Source organism: Dromiciops gliroides, chromosome 6 (genome assembly GCF_019393635.1).
Source record: "Dromiciops gliroides isolate mDroGli1 chromosome 6, mDroGli1.pri, whole genome shotgun sequence".
In the NCBI taxonomy this organism is placed as follows: domain Eukaryota; kingdom Metazoa; phylum Chordata; class Mammalia; order Microbiotheria; family Microbiotheriidae; genus Dromiciops; species Dromiciops gliroides.
This window is the reverse complement of record NC_057866.1, coordinates 87533394-87551479: the sequence shown is the minus strand read 5'-3', so window position 1 is coordinate 87551479 and position 18086 is coordinate 87533394. Positions and strand designations below refer to the sequence as shown.

The following is an 18086-nucleotide window of genomic DNA, read 5'->3' as shown; positions in this document are numbered from 1 at the left end:
ATCCCTTTATTTCTTAGTGCCCTCAGCCTTCTGAAGTTACTTTGTAGATGCATTGTATTGGCTTATTTGGGTGCATTCCTCCATATAATGTAAGCTTTTGGAGGGCAGTAACCTCAATCTCATTGTTTTATGAGGGGAAAAGGACCTTAGAGATCATCTAGCCCAATCTTCCCATTTACAGATGAGAAATTTGAGCCCAAGTAGAGTTATGTGGTTTGCCCAAGACCATGAAGTAGTAGTAGAAATGGGACTTTGAGATTTTTTTACTCCAAAGCTGACATTTTTCCCTGTAACATTTTAATAAATCTTTCCATCTCTGGCACCCAGCACAGTTTCTTGCATATTATATTTTATGATTTCATTGGTATAGTGAACTCCCAGTGAGAAAATCACCTCTTCCAATGCAGATCAGAACCTACTCTGACTTAGAGTATTAGAGTTGCCTAGGGCACTGAGAGATAAAATGGGTTATCCAAAATTGCCTAATATTTATGAGAGGCAAGACTTCAACCCAGTTTTGTTTTTTTTTTGACACCGAGGGGAGCTCTCTTTCAACTACTCCACAGTGACTACTGTTATCTTAGAGAGATCTGATATCCAACAAATGCTGATGGTTTAATTGAACTTAATCCTTCCAAAGGTTGATGATGTCACCAATATGCCTCCACCAGGGTGGATTGTAATTACTCCAACTCCTGAAGAAAAGGTTCCTTTTGGACTGCTGCAATTGGAAAACCATCTGATAGCCAGCCTTACAGGGCTGAGTCTCTGTGTTCACTTAGTCTGGTCCCAAGACTTAGAACACATATTTCATTGTTGGACCGCTCTTCAAGCAACACTCTTTCAGCTTGGTAGGGCCTGTCAGGCCAGGTGCTTTGCTGCCATAGCCTTCTATCACACAGGGTTACCTCCATGCTGCCATGTGAAAGAGGGAGATTAGTTGAAAGGATGCCCCCTTTTGGCACCCAAAGTCATGGGTCCAAATTTCATCTTTGCCATGTCCTCGCTGTGTGACCCTGGGCATCTCACTTGACCTTTCTGAGTCTCTATTTCCTCCATAAAAATAAGGAAAACAATACCTCACAGGTTGGTTGTGAGGATCAAATAGGAGTGTATATAAAGGCCATTTGAAACCAGTTATCTCTATGTAAATTCCAGGCATTATTAATGCAACATTGAAGGGTTTTAGTGGAGGAAATTAAAAACTTCATACAGGCAGGTGGGATAACATAGAATTCCTTGTGTTTGTACAGTGATTTCTTGTTCATTATTTCATATTAATTCTTATAGCAACCCTGTGAGGTAGGTAGTGCAAATATTACCATTCTTATTTTATATACAATTTAGATCTGGAAAAGGCATTGGATTTCATCAAGCCTAGGAATTCTTAACCTGGAATTCTTAAACTTGTTTAAATATTTTTTTTTATTAAATGTATTCCAGTACAATTATTTTCCTTTGCAATCTTATACATTTTATTTTATGAATTTAAAAACCTTCTTCTTAGAAGTTAACTGGCTTCACCAGATAGCCAAAGGAGCCCATGACAAAAAAAGGTTAAAGATCCCTAATGTAGACCAACCCACTCATTTTCCCAGTAAAGAAACTGAAACTTTCCTCAAGAAGAGAAGTGACTTGCTCTAAGTTACACTGGTGTAAAGGGCAAGGCTGGCACTTAACAGAAGTCTCCTGATGTCTCTACAAGGTTTAAACAGAAACTCATCAACTGTGAGCTTAATAGCAAGCCTACAAGTAGAGGGAAATTTTTTTTGGGGGGGGGGGAGAGTAAATTTGTTTATGCCATAATGAAATTGTACAGGTTGAAACCAAAAATAAAGTTCTGGGATGATGAGACCCCAATTCTTGGGAATCACAGTCTTGCAAAGATGTGTGGAAACTTTTGGGAGATCAGACAAGCTGCTACCATCAGGGTTGCCAACCTCGGCAGCGAGGGAGGTCAAATACAAGTAGAGAAATAAAATATCTATGGGAGAATTCTCTGTTCAACTGCCCTCATTTTCTTACAGCTGTTTCATGGGATCAGAGACTTAGAGCTGTTAGGAAATTAGAAATCATTCAATCTAACCTCATTTTACAAATAAACTGAGGCACAGGGAGCCTAAATGGACTAATTCATAGAGATGGTCAGTAACAGAGCCCAGCTTCAAACCAAACAATTGGCTGGTTAATAAACATTTATTAAGTGTCCTACTATGTTTCAGCACTGTGCTGAATGCTAAGGATACAAAGGGGGGGGGGAGATGGTTTCTGACCTTGAGAAGCTCACAATCTAATGGGGAACGCAACATTCAACCCATGTGTTTTCACTCTAAACCAAACTCTCTTCCTAGTGTCTAAGATGTTCATCAAACTTAGTTTGGAGAAGTAGATGTGGGACAGGTTGAGAAAGAATTGGCCCTGGTTTGCATCTTTAAGAAGTCCAGAAGGCATTTGATCCACATCAGTAAAATCTCCTTTCTGCCTGGGGGAGAGATGAAGAGTTTAGCCACAGGGTTTCCAGTTCCTAACTGCCTTCTTTTGCTGCTTTTAATACCCATTCTTTAAAGTCCCATAGCTCTTTATGGTTTATATAGCACTATCACATACATTCTCATCTGATCCCACTAGCACTTTCTGGTAATAATAATAATAAAAATGATAACATGGATCTATAATGTTTTAAAGTTTACAAAGCATTTTGTTCATGATAACCCTTTGAGGTTAGTAGTGCAGGTTTTATTATTCCCATTTCAAATATGCCAAAATTGAAATTCAGAAAAGTGAAATGATTTACCTGTGGTCACACAGCTAGTCAATGTTAGAGTTTACCTTCCTGTACAACTTCACCACCTTTGAGAGCTTTATTCACAATGATCTTCTGAGGTAGGTGCTTTGAGTGTTTGTTATCAACCATTTGACAGAAGGGGTTGGGGAGGAGGTGGGGGACGTGGGAGGGAGAACTGCAGCTTACAAGGGTATAAATGGCCCCACCAAGGTCACACCACTAGTAAAAGATCAGACAGAGTTTCTAGAATTCTGACTCCCATTCCAGTAGTACCCTTTACACCCTGCTACATTGTCTCTGGCTAAGGATTTTGTAATCATAGATTACTTCTGGAAGGCATGTTAGAGATCATTTCATCCAATCCCCTTATTTTACATATGAAGAAACTGAGGCTCAGAGAGGTTGAACAAAACCCTGTTTCTTTTCAGAAGCATTCTTTAAGAAATACTAAATATGTGGGGCTTGTATAATCTTTTCTTCCCAGCTATGTAACTGTGGGAAAATAATTTATCCTTCCTGAATTCTAACAGTATAAAATAGATATAAAAATATTTGCTGAACCTACTTCACAGGGTTATCTTTAAGGAAAGTGCTTTGTAAACCTTAAAACGCCTTGGAAATTTGAACTAGCTGACATTTTTACTTTTTGAAGAACCTCAGAGTAACTGATTTCTAATTGTTTCCAGGCATGTTACCAATCAGACACGAAGTCTGAAAATACTGTCTTTGGAAGAGGTTAGTACAGTTTTTACATACATACATATACACATACATACACCATGCACACATACACACATATATGCACATATATGTACACATGTACACAAAATATGCATGTATGTGCATATATTTGTATTATATATATTTCCATTATATATTTATATTATATATATTTATGTTATAATCACTTCCCAGTGACTCCCCCTTCCTCAACAGAACCTCCTCTTGTAACAGATAAATTCAGTTACACAAATCAATATACTGGCCCCCAGAAGGTAGGTGGTACAGTAGCTAGAGCGTTATGCCTTGAGTCAGAAAGACCTGAGTTCAAATCCAGCTTCAGACACTTACTAGCTGTGTGACCCTGGGCAAGTCACTTAACATATGTTTGCCTGTTTCCTCATCTGTAAAATGGGGATAATAATAGCACCTACTGCACACGGTTGTTGTAAGAATCAAATGAGTCAATAATTGTAGAATACTTATCATAGTGCCTGACATATAGTAATTAGCTATTATTACTGAAAAATGTGTGCCTCATTCTGCAGCTATAATGTACCACCTGTTACTGAGAATTGGGAGATGTTTCACTTCTCTAAAATCATGTCTAGTCACCATATCAATTAAAGTTTTGAAGTCCTTCAGTGTAGTTTCCCTTTACATTATTGTGGTCATCAGTCAATAAGCATTTATTTTGTTTTGGTTTTGTGGGGCAATGAAGGTTAAGCGACTTGCCCAGGGTCACACAGCTAATAAGTGTCAAGTGTCTGAGGATGGATTTGAACTCAGGTCCTCCTGAATACAGGGCTGGTGTGTTATCCACTGTGCCACCTAGCTGCCCCTCAATAAGCATTTATTGCTGGCACTGTGTACCAGGTACTGTGCCAACTACAAGGGATAAAAATATAAGCAGAAACAAAGATGGTCCCTAACTTCAAGGAACTTACACTCAAAGGGGGGAAGACAACACATAAAAGCAAGTTAAAAGAAGGGGAAGGAAGATACCTTGCAAGGGGACATGATAGCAGAGTCTAGATTTCAGCCTGCAGAGAAATGAATTACCTTATGAAATTTATTCTCCTGGTTTTGCTTTACTAAGATCTGCATCAATTCCTATGTGTCTTTTGTTTTGGGGTTTTTTTGTTTGTTTTGTTTTGTTTTCTGGTGGGGCAATGAGGGTTAAATGACTTGCCCAGGGTCACACAGCTAGAGTCAAGTGTCAAATGTCCAAGGTCGGATTTGAACTCAGGTCCTTCCTGAATCCAGGGCCCGTGCTTTATCCACTGTGCCACCTAGCTGCCCTCCTACATGTCTTTTACACCTACTTGCTACAAACAGTACAGGCAATGAAGGGGCACTCTGTTTCCACTTCTCTGCACCTACAAAAGTGCTGTTCTACATATTTTGGTGCATAGGGCTCCTTTCCCATCTCTTTGACCTTAAAATACATATTCTCCCCATTGCATTGCTTGGTCAGTCAGGTTTTCAGCTTATATACAAAATCTAGCACTTGCAGTTTTCACCATAGTGTCTGTCAGTCTCAGGCAGAACAATGCCACAATCAGATAAGTGGGAGAAATTTTCAGAGTGGCAAAAGTACTCAGAGTCAGGCTTTGATTGGAAAAGGATCTTGAAAAAAGCCATCTCCTGTCTTTCAGTGTTTGCTATTCATTTCTCAGCTGAACATGCAATCCAGACATTGCCATATGGCTGTTCACCATTTATCTAGGTTTTTTTTTCTTTTTCTTTTTTGTACTCAAAGTTCTGTTTAAAAAAAGGAGCTGGGTAGCTAGGTGGCACAGTGGATAAAGCACCAGACATGGATTCAGGAGGACCTGAGTTCAAATTCCGGCCCCAGACATTTGACGCTTACTAGCTGTGTGACCTTGGGCAAGTCACTTAACTCTTATTGCCCAGAAAAACAAAAATAAATGGGAGCCGTTGGTTCGTTGAAATGTTTTCCCATTTCTCTTGGATATTATTATCATTAGACAAATGTCTATACCATTCTGGCAGCTACAGTTGGCAACTAGTTATATTTGCTGTTGTTCAATAGTTTCAGTCATGTCCAACTCTTTGTGACCCCATTTTGGGTTTTCTGGGCAAAATATACTGGAGTGGCTTGCTATTCCTTTTTCAAGCTCATTTTGCAGATGAGGAAACTGAGGCAAATGAGGTTAAATGACTTGCTCAGGGTCACACAACTAGTAAGTATCTGAGGCCAGATTTGAACTCAGGAAGATGAGTCTTCCTGACTCCAGGTCTGGCTTTCTACCAACTGTGCCACCCAGATGCCCAACTAGTTATATAGATTTAGACAAATAATTCTAAGACCATATGGTAGAGTTGAGTGAGCATTAGCTACATAGCCAAGAGAACTGAGTTACTGGTTATGTAGGTTACTCTGGTTATACTGGCTATTCAGTGTGGGGAGGCACCAAAGGAAGATAATAGAAAAATGAAATAGAAAATGTCAAAACCAACTCATGGGGAATTTTTTTGGCTCTATGTGGGTTTTTTTTTTTTTTTGAAATTTGGATGATATTCTTTCATAGATCAACCCTGTCTCCTGAGCCCAGATAAGGCCAATCACCTCAGTGGATATTTCAGTTCTAACACCTCTCCTGCTGCTGACTCTGACCCATCACTTAGGAAAACTCACACTGGGTCTCCAAATGTGAGTAAATTCCCAAGGACTATTTTTAGATTTAAAAAGACTTCAAATGCTATTTTTTGTACTTCTTTCTGTCTCCTGCAGGCAAAACCTAAAATCATATTATGTTTGAATCAAGCCTTTTACTGAGCCTTAGCAGTAGAATCTTAACCTTTAAAAAAGTCATGGAAAATGGATATTTTAGAGACAAAAATTACATTTCTACCTTAAAAATAAGATTAAATATTGAACCCCATTTCCTCAAAACTCAAATATTTGATTAATGATTAAAAAAACAAACTCTTTATACTTCAGTACTCCATGATTCAGGGAAGAAGGTGGTGGTGGTAGTAGTACATGTCCACTTATTTCAGGGACACATGTCAATCTCTCCACTCCTTAGTATGTGACCTTCAAGTGTTGTTTTAGCCAAAGTATTAGTGACCCTTCAGCTAACCTAGGGATGTGCCTCTACAGACTTAGAGAGGTGGGTCCTTGGATGACAAATATATTGTCTATCAGTAGTTCTGATCAAACCTTCCTACCTAGATGTCATGTACCAGAGCTGGTACTCTGTTGACATAGCTTTTGAGAGCCTAAGGCCATGTCCATACCATAGTGAGAACACCAGAATCAGACTCTAGTGGAAAAAACCAACGGTTCAATTTTAAAATAGGGATAGGATTCAATTTCATTAACATAGGGAACTCCCAGGTTAGGAACCTACCACTACATTCACAGTTGGGCACCTTCTCTGTACCTTAGAGTTTCCTTGATCCCTGAGAGATTAAGTGATTTGTCCAGAGTTACCCAGCCAGTATGAGTCAGAGGCAGGATTGAAAGACTAACTTGGAAATCAGCTCTCTCTCCTCTGTACCATGCTTCCTGTCATATATTTTACAATTTAATTTATGTCAAATTTGACATATATTAAAAAAGAAGGGAAAAGGATTATGTGGCTGGCAATTTACTTTGTCATGATGAATCTACTATAATTTCTCCCTCACTCTATATACCTGCAGGCCTTTTCCTACCCTTCTCTCTCTTCTCCCACCCAACAATTCAGCTCTGCACCATTTCCATCCATCCTTTCTGTCAATTTATTTATGACTTTTTCCACTAAATTAATTGGCCAGCAGTCTGGCTTCATTTTCTAACAGCCAATTATTTACCATCCTACATCCTACAGTAAGATGACCTTTTTCCTGACTTTACCTGGTCACAGGTTGACATACAGAGGAAGGAAGATTTAAAAATACAACCATATTTCCCCTTTGGGAGGAAGAGGATAGCAGTCATCCTTGAATATCTAGGCTTGGGACTTTTTTTTTAAAAAGAAAAATTATAAAATCCTCCCCTCACTACAAATTTGTTTTTTAAACTAAATGTCATTTTTAAGGAAGAACAGTATTTTAGCTGTCACATTGTGAGAAAAAGAGTAAGACTGGAATTCATTTTGTGTAACAATCTTACTGAACTGATGATAACTAATGATTATCTTTGAGGTAAAAGACAATCTCTTTTGCCTGTCATTCAAGGCTCTCCAAAACCTGGCACCAACCTACCTTTCCAGTCTCACTCCTTTCCTTCTATGCTTTAGCCAGACTGGACAGCTCTCTCTTCCTCAAATAGTGTTTACTCTCCAGCCTCAATGCCTTTGTTCCCTGTGCCTAAAATAGAATCCTTCTCCCTTTTTGCCAGCTGAATTTCTATCTATCCTTTAAAATCCAACTCAAGGGGGCAGCTAGGTGGCACAGTGGATAGAGCACTGACCCTGGAGTCAGGAGTACCTGAGTTCAAATCCGGACTCAGACATTTGACACTTACTAGCTGTGTGACCCTGGGCAAGTCACTTAACCCCAATTGCCTCACCAAAAAACAAAACAAAACAAAACAAACCCCCCCAAAAAACCCAAAATCCAACTCAAATGCCACCCCTATCAGAAAGCCTTTGCGTAATTTCTTAGGTTATCCCCACCCCTGGAATTCATTGGGCACTTTGTGCTTCTTTTAATGTAATTACTATATAATGATGTGCATACTTATTTGCTGAGTACATAGCCTAACCCTCTACTAGACTGATCTCCTTGGAGGCAAGTCTTGTGTCATCTGAATAGGCAACCTTAAGATCTACTGGATTCCTTCCTCTTACTTTTATAAAGGTACATCATAATATTCTTTTGTGTACCAGATTTCATCAGAATAGTCATGTTCTACTAAAATATTATGGAACAGTCCAAGGCAAAGCCACAAATGAAAGCAGAGACCTCATATCACAGTCATTGACCAAGATGCCTGTATTGTAGCAAGAGCAATAAATAGATAGTCAGAACACCTGGATTTTCATCCCTGCTCCACCATCCAGTACCTGTGAGTGAATATCCTGAGTCTCAGTTTCCTCCTGAGTCAAGTGAATGTCATATTTTGTTTCCTTCTTTCCTGCCAGTGAGAATGACCAGTTTGGAAAATATAATCAAATATAGCTCATAGGAAACTAATACCCAAGATAAGTAAGAAGAAAGTAAAATAATATCTAGCTTCCTTTAATGAGCTGCAGTTTCCAGTTCCATATGAATGACATCCTTGGGAATTGAAAGAACCTGCAGATATAATTCCTTAGTCACTATAATTGGATTTGAGAGCTCCCTCAGAATCAGATAGGTGGCACAGAATTAGAAAAGGGCAAACATCCTGATTTACAAAAAAGAAAACAGTGAGATGGGAATGGAATTTTCAAACTATAATCCAGTGAGCTGGACTTAGTTTCCTGAGGGGAAAGATTAGAATGTATTGTTAAAGAGGTGGTCAATAAACTTCTCGAAATGGTAATAGTGATAGCAGAGTGAGCGTGGCTTCATCAAGAAGAAGCCCTGCCAAACTAATTTTGCTTTTCCCTTTTGACAGAATCCCTCACATATCAGATCAGGGGAATGAATACTGTAGCTATACTTTACTTAAATTAAGCCAAGTGTTTGATAAAATCTCTCATGTTGTTCTTATGGAGAATGTGCACATATAATGACTGATGCTGGTATAACCAGATGGGTTCAAAACTGGTTGAATGGCTTGATCTAAAAAGTAGTTATTACTTCCAACTTGGACACATGTCTTCAGGGGAGTGTCCTAGGGATCCGTGCAGGTCCTTTGTAGCTTAGCCATTTTTTAAAAATCAATGATCTGGATCAAGATGGATGATTTGCTCTTAATATTTTCCAATGACACAAAGTTAAGAGAGATAGCCAATGCTTGTATTTCAAAGTTAGGATCCCAAAATATTTTGACAAGATAGAACAGTGTTTCTCAAAGGATGCTCCAGGGACCCCTGAATAGCAAACAGGTCCCTTGCTTGGTTTGGGTTGCAGCACTCAGGGATGAAAATGAACTCAAGATGTATTTACTGTGAGGGCATGGAGGCATTTATGATCTCCAAAGAAAATGAAGTGATAGATTTTGAAGGACAAACAGGTTATATTCTGTAGTCATGTGATTTTAGGAATAAAATAGAAAAAATGAACTGGAAGCCTGCATTTTGTTGAGACATCCTAATAACAGGTAAACATTCATGAGTAATAAAGTACCCTTTTGACTATAAAACATGATTCTTTCCTCTTGATTTTTACTCTGTAGGGGAGGGAGAAAACTATCTCCTTTCTATAAATACAGGAAGAAAACTAATCAAATGGGGACACAACTATATAGAAAAGTAGTTCAGTTAAAGAAATAATCTTTTCTACCAAAATACCTTATGTTTATGTAGGACTTTGAAGGTTTACAAAGTACTTTCCTGACAACAACCTTGTAAAATAGTCAGATCAAGTGTTATTGTGACCATTTTACTGATAAGAAATGTGGTCTCAGAGAATTGATGTATCTTACTCAGAGTCACACAGCAATGCCTTCCCTTTCTTCTGACACTAACACAAAGACTCTTCTAGGGTTCATGAATTAATTTTTAAAAATAGTTTGAGAAATATTTCAATATAATTAGCTTCCTCTATATTTTATGCACTTGAAAATATGCTTGAAAAGGCTTTAGTATACTGCTAAAGGGGCCTAAGATAAGAAGTTAAATAATCACTGCTCTAGTTGTACATGGTGTGCTTTATAAAAAAATAACAAATATTTCAATGGTGCTTTAAGACACAGAAAGCAATTTCTCAATTACAGCCCTATGAGGCAGGCAGGTCAGGTACTAGTCAGGTACTGTCTCATAGAGGAGAAAGTTAAGGCTTTGGGGCCTCTGAATTTCACAAGGTCATACAGAGAGTAAGAATCAGAATTAAAATTTTGAACCCCCATGAAAGAAAGCGCCACCTTCTTTTGAGCAAGAGATTTTCTTGACGTTTCCTTTTTACATCACCTGGATCAGAAGTAGCAAATACACAACCCACAACATTCCCGAGTGTGGCCAGAACTAAACCAAAACAAAATTGGGAAATGTTTAACAAAATAAATAAAATATAGATAACATTAAAAAAACTAAGTCAATATGCAGTATGCAGAGATCCCTATGAATGGTATAGTACCTCCTATTTCTATTTGGATTTGACACCAGTGACCTAGATTTCTGTTTCTATGCCTCCCCCCCTTCCAAGAAGTCATCCTTTATAACATTTTTTAAAAGCAAAGAAAAAGTAGTAGAGGGGAAAAATAAGAAAAAATGATCTATACACTGAAAAAAATCTATTATTATATGCACTATTCCACACAATAGGACACCCCCCCCCCCACACACACACCCTTCTATAAGGGACAGAGACTCCATTATTTTAAAATTTCTGAGTCTGCTTTGTGTCTTCTGCCCTCCCCCCATATTATTTCTTTCTAGTTCAGAAATGATTAGCAATTGCCACCCAAGTATTTACAGAGCTCTAACTGGTCTTTGCTGCCAGGGTTTTGCCATCAAAGTCTCTAAAATACTTAAAATGCTCCATGGGGACTAGCACAGGAACTAGGGGCTGAAACCTTTCCAACTGGTTACATATGAAAGTAGGGGGGCACTTGCATTTGTCTGGCACTAAAATGAACCTTCTCCCTGCCTTCCCCTTCCCCCACTTCATGTGCTCTGAAAGTCTGCAGAGGCTGATCATCTTCCAACTTCCAACTTCCAACTTCGCTCCCTCCCTCTCATTCCCTCCTCAGTATTTTCCATTCCATGTTTTATTCCCTCTCATGCTGAGGTCTTCCTTCATTCACACTCTGGCACAAATATACCCAGTGGTTAAGTCTACCAGCTTCTAAGGAATTGATTGAAGCTCTTGTTGTAGTCCAGGGGAATCAATATTGATTGCAGACAGCTGTGTAAATGCTACAGCCGCCACATGCCACTATCTACCTTCCCCTGAGACTCTCAACCTGTGCTTCTTTTGCATTTGTTTTCCCAGGGAAAAGGAGATAGCAGAGCTTGCCCAGTAGTATACTGGAAAGAAATTTGGGGATCTACAATGCATCACAATGTCTAAAAACTTAATCTTGATGAGAATTTCCCTGCATTAAATGCATCCATTGGGTTTCTCTTTCATAACCTCACATGCCTGCCTTCACAGCCTTCTCCCTTCTTTCATTACTCTCCTTGATTTTTCCTTTTGCTGTCTATTTGAGCCCCTTGTCTTCTTTTTTTGTGGGGCAATGGGGCTTAAGTGACTTGCCCAGGGTCACACAGCTAGTAAGTGTCAAGTGTCTGAGGCAGGATTTGAACTCAGGTCCTCCTCAATCCAGGGCTTGTGTTTTATCCACTGGGCCACCTAGCCAGTCGCCCCTGCCCCTTGTCTTCTAATCCTATTTTAGAGGCACAGAGCCTCTAGCATTCTATGGGTTGTGGCTTTTTTCCTTGTCAGATATTATGGTTACTCCTCCTTCTCAGTGTGAGGCTTCTTCAGACCAGAAAAACCTCTTTCCTTCTCCAAAATCTCCTCTGCTATTTGTTTCTTCTCTTGAATTTTGTCCCCAGAAGGCTGCCGCACGACTACTGAAGGCTGCTAAAAACCAGGTCTCTTCCCTTCCCCCTTTGTTCAGCCCCTCTGCACTACAGGTCACCTTCTGATCTACAATCTCTTGGGGCCCCAGGATGTTGAGCTGCTTTGCAACATCACTTACCAATCCCCAGTTTTACTCTGGGCTCCAGGAATCATCTTATCCTATTATCTTGAATTTAGGACTTTGTCATTCCAGGAGCAGTAGGAAAGATATTTTGGCCTTACTCCTCTGAACCTGGTTTGTGGAAGATATCCTGCCCAAATCTCATAACAGGAGAGGGGAAGTCCTGCCTATATCCACAGACCAAGTTCCTTGGATGTTTCTCTGAAGATACTTCTCCAGACTGGACCAATAAGGGCCCACTCCAGTAAACTAAGGCCTCCATCCAACTCCTAGGGACACCTTTCTTTGTTGCAAAACTCTAGGGTCTTATTTTCAATTTAGAGTTTTGCCTCAACAGCCCAAATCTAGCACAAGGACACCCAAGGTCCCAACTATATTAAATTACTGCATCAAAGGAACCTACTGATGTTCTTTAAATACTCTGAGGGGGTTGGACAGGGAAACCAATATTTTTGGTCAATTGGGCAAAAGCTATGTTTTTCATGTACTGCTATATTCCTTACCTCACCAGAATTCCCAGATTCAATATCCTGTCTCCTGATTCCAAGTCCAATACACTTTCTACCAAGTCATACTTATTCTTGCTTCATTGCAAGGCCTCGTAACAAAGGTTTGTTGGCTTAAATATTTTTTACTGATTTAGCAAAATGGTCACAGAATTTCATCCCTACCATTCATGCTCTTATTCATAGTTGCCTTCTGGAGTGACAAATAATCTCAGAACCTGCCAGACTGGAGTGGATGTGGGTGTGGGGCTGATTTCTGAAAGCATTCATCCCAAAACACATGAGATCTGCAGCCTCTCCATCCCTCCAACCAGTGACCTTCCTCTGCCTTCGAAAGTAATGAGCCCAGAGAGGATCCTAGCCTTGCATTGGGAGCTAAATCACAGCCACTACATTAAGAAAATGAAAAGTGATTAAAGACCATATTGGATGACAAGCAGTTTTATCTTTGGTTTCAGCACTGGCAATTAGAGAAAGCTGGGGCTTGCTTCAACCTTGCCCCACCCTCCCAGGAAATTGGATCTTGGGAAATTTCCAGGTGCCTATAGGAACATTTAGTGGAACAAAAACGGTTAGAAGTATAACTCTTGGCCTGCTCTTCTTTCCCTTAAAAGGATTCCAGCTAATTCCACTCTCAAAGATATTCACTGTTAATTTCCTATTATCTGGAATGTTTTGGCAGACAGAGCCAATCGATAGCAAGCAGCTGTGTCTATGACTTCCCTGCTGCAATACTTGGCCACGGCCATCTAAAGCTCAAAGAATCATAAAATGTTAGTGCTGGAAAGAACCTTGGAGAGCGCCTAGTTCAGCATTTGTATCCTTTTTACTAGGAAGGAAATGAAAGACTTGAGAGATCAGTATAGTGGAAAGATCCTTGGACTTGGAGACAGAACCTTGCTAGTTGTATGACCTCAGTCAAGTCCCTTCCCCTCCCAGCCTCAGTTTCCTCATTTGTAAAATACAGTTGATACTGGCCCTATCTACTTCATGGGGTTGTTGAATCAACCAAGATACCAAGTGAGGGTTCTCAGTGAAAATAAAGCTGCAGTTATATATAGGCAATATAGGCAAGCAATCCTTAATATTATCATGAATAATAATTTTTTTATAGCTACACTGATTATTATCAATAAGATTTAGGCTTCTTGAGATCAGGGACTATTTAACTTTGTTTTTGCTTTGCTGTCCCCTGCACCCCAACTCAGCTCCTGTTAGCTTAATAAATGTTTATTGAATTTAATTGAATGGGATCATCATTGTTGTTATTATCTAAGGACACAAGTTAAGTGGCATACCCAGGACTCATCCTTAACTTTTTAAAGTTTGACAGAAAGGAGACAAAAAATATATATATAAATATAAATACATATATATATATATGTATATATATATACACACATATATACGTGTGTGTGTATACATACACACATATTGGGTGTATATATATAGTGTATATACACACACATATACATATATAAAGATGTGTGTGTGTGTGTGTGTGTGTGTGTATAGCCTAGACTCTAAATTAGGTTACTGAGACATGTTTGAAAGGCTTGGTGACGGTTCAGGCACAAACTGCTGAGCCAGCAAAGTCCATTGAAAGGATTTTTTTTTAATCTCCATAGAGAGCATTTTCAAGGAGCACTCACACATTTCCGATCTCATGAGTGCTTTTAATTTTCACACTCAATACTTAACTTTACAAGCATTCTGTTCAGTTGTAAAGGAGCTACCCTAAAATATATTAAAAAGTAAATGATAGCAATTTGAGCAGATCAAGCAGGTGATCCAACAATAAATCACATTTTAGAAGATCAGGTGCCATCTCATTAAAAAGAGTACTGGACCTCCTGAATAGTGTTGTCCGGATCTGATTACAGTCTGGAGCCACAGCATAAAAGCCACAGAATTGTTCTTTGTAAAGGTTTCATCATAGTTACTTCTGGATGATAACACTATTCCTTTTCCCTTTTTCTCCTCTAGACTCTGGCTGCCCCTTCTGAGTCAGCCCTCAGCAGTTCCAACACACAGCCTAGTCTGATGGAGCCATGCCAGCCCACAGGGTCCTGTCTCCCAGAGCCTTTAGCTGGTAGCTCTTTCGAAGAACACCAACAGCAAGAACGAGGATGCAAATGGAGTGACCCATCATGTAGTCAGACAGAAAATCAGCATTCAGGGATGGAGCACTGGGGCAGCAGCCCCAGAAATACCATTATGAATAACACATGGACCTCTGGAGACCAGCCAGATGGCTCAACCTCTATGACTACAGCAAAAAGCTATTTGTCAAATGGGTTGTCAGCAAGTAATAAAGGTCTAACTCCTTTGGGAAAAGACTCAGACATGCTGGAGAGAGCGCGATCCCTGGCTATAAAACAAGGTAAAGTGCTTTTCTGATTTCATTGATGATTTGCTGAGGAAGGAAAGAAAGACCTTTGGTTCTCGTCTAGTCAAATCACACTGAAATATCCAGTGTAGGCTGGGTAGAATGGTGGATGTTGTCCTCTATAATTTTCTTTGAGGATAATAGTGAAACCTGTCAGAAGTCTAAAGTCCTGTATGGTTCACAAAGCATTTTCCCTATCATATCCCTGTGAAAAAGGAAAGGCAGGGACTATAATCGCCATTGTATAGATAACAAAACTGGGGTTCAGAGAGATGAATTGACTTGACTAGGGCCACACAACTAATAGCAGATTTGGAACTAGTCAGAAATTCATAGCATTTAAAGATCCTAGAATGGATATTCATGAATACCTAGTCCAAAGGCCTTGTTTTACAAAAGAAAAACAAAGGCCCAGAGAAAGAAAAGTCACTGTAGCAAGGTGACTCATAGTAAAGCCATGATTCCAACTCACATTCTCTAATTTCAAATCCTATGATGTGGTGCTTTATTTCCCCTATTATACTGAGGAACCTCAGAGTGTAAACTACAGCTCTTTACACTAAACCCTATCTTAATTATTTATTTATTCATTCATCTACCATTTACTAAGGGCAACCTCCACCATGAAAACTCCCCTCCCCCAACACATGTAAATGATCGACCTCTTCCCAAATTTCTCATATTTTTTCTATTTTTTTTTGTTATTGTCTAGCTCTTTGTTTTTAGGATATTCTGTCTTATTTCAAACATATTGATGCTTATGTCTAAATACCATAACCCAGAATGACTTGATTTAAAATCTCAATCAGGATTGGAAGTTATTTTTCTTACTCCACTTACTTCAATATTCTCTGTCAATGTTTCTGCTAAAAAGGCCAAAGCCAAGATGGGATCATGATGCTCATAGGCTTTGTAACTAGCAATTTAGTGGGTTTTCAAGGGAGCTTTGTAACCTTTTGAAATCTTGTCTTCCCTTATAACTTACATGCTGTCAGGACAAGAGGCTAACTAATGTATTGCAAACTTTGTCAAAGCATCTCTAAAAAAGCATCTCTCTCAAAGATGTTTAGAAGTCTGACCAACAATGGAATAGGAGTTGACTGAAGAGGGAAAGGATCTATGGATAAGTGCCCTTATTTTCTGGATAAATCTACATCATTTCAATTAGCACAAAGCAACTGCTTTTCCTTTCATTGACATGTAGGATTCAATCATTCAGAAGCCGCCCTGCCCCCCAATATGATGTTAGGTAGTGTCCCCCTGATAACATCTCTATGAGATCTCTCCACAAATGCTGCTGTATATATATATAGACTGCTGTATATATATATATATATATATATATATATATATATATATATATATGTGTGTGTGTGTGTGTGTATATATACATGTGTGTATATATGTATATATATATATATACACATACACACACATACATATATATATATATATATAGCCCCTTTGGGGGATGGGATGGAGGTCTGGATACCCTCCTGTTATTTAGATCACAATTGGAAACTAGCCCATTAACCCTGGGAAGAAAACACCAAACCCTCTAATTTGGAAATGACAGACATTTAGTAGCCTATATATACAGCATGTAAGAGATGAAACATGTCTCTCAAGGAATTGGGGGTAGGAAAGGGCACCATCACCTACTTTTAGAGGCAGCTGTTCTATGGCAATAATGATTTGGTTTGATTAACATTAAGCTTCCATTACGTGCAAGGCACTTTGCTAGATGTTGGGATACCAAGTTAAAAAATGAAAAAAAAACACTCTCTGCCATCAAGAAACTTATATTCTGCTGGATTTAATAGCTTACATCCCTATAGCCTTTAAAGGTTACAAAGGATGGGGCAGCTAGGTGATGCAGTGGATAAAGTACTGGCTCTGGATTAAGGAGGATCTGAGTTCAAATCTGGATTCAGACACTTGACACATACTAGCTGTGTGGCCCTGGGCAAGTCACTTAACTCCCATTGCCTTGCAAAAAAAAGTTTACAAAGGGTCTTCTCTATAGCTACCTTGTTAGGAAGGTACTGCAGCCCCTAGTACCCATTTTACAGATGGGGGTTTGTTGTTGTTGTTACATTTTACAAATCAGATGGTTACTTGTCCAGAGTCATAGTCAATACCCACTCCAGGATTTGAACTCACTGTCCCTATAAAGCAAGTCTCTTTCCACTCTACCACACAGAATGTAGAGTTGGAAGGCATAAGTTCCAGTCTTAATGGAACTTACCAGTTTTATCTCATTGGGCAAGCCACTTCTCATCTCAAAAATAGATAGCTAAGTCATAGAACACATAGAGTGCTTAACCTAAAGTCAAGAGGACCTGAGTTCAAGTCTGTCCTTCAGCACTTATTATTTGTGTGACTTTGGGTGAGTCACCTACTTTTGCCTGCCTCAGTTTCCTCATCTATAAAACAGAAATTGAGAACATGAGAGCAGGGAAGTGTCCTTGATATGATCTTGTCTGATACCTTTATTTAGTAGAAGAGGAAACTGAGGCCAAGATAGTTGAGGCAGCTTTCCCCAAGGCACAGGTAGCTGATGGAATCCTAGAATAAAGCCTGCATCCCTTGAGCCCGTCTTTACCACATCAACCCAGGTTAACATATATTTTTCTTCGTTAGTGCCTACTCATTATGCTGTGCTCTACTGCTTTTCCTCATTTGGGCCATGGACCCCCTCAATGACTCATGCCATGTGCCAAATCCAAAATAAGTACTTATGCAAAGACAGTCATCATTACATATGCCCCCACAGTACCTGTTACTGCCCAGGTAGAAATCACTGAGACTGTCATATATTTAGTGGAGCCATGTTCTTTCACATAAATAGGTGGAACAGTGACTCTAGAGCTAGTTTTTTTCATCTATAAAAAAGGGGATAATAGCAGCCCCTACTTTCCAAGGTGCTTGTGA

The 18086-nt window shown here is 39.3% G+C and overlaps 1 protein-coding gene across 1 annotated transcript in view; it reads left to right on the top strand.

Annotated features, from left to right (window-relative positions):
* Positions 1-18086, top strand: part of C6H4orf50 (chromosome 6 C4orf50 homolog) — a 172429-nt gene that overhangs the window by 61354 nt on the left and 92989 nt on the right. Inside the window, 3 exon segments of the mRNA XM_043969797.1 lie at positions 3472-3520; positions 6061-6182; positions 14750-15146. Coding sequence (XP_043825732.1) covers positions 3472-3520; positions 6061-6182; positions 14750-15146 — 568 coding nt within the window.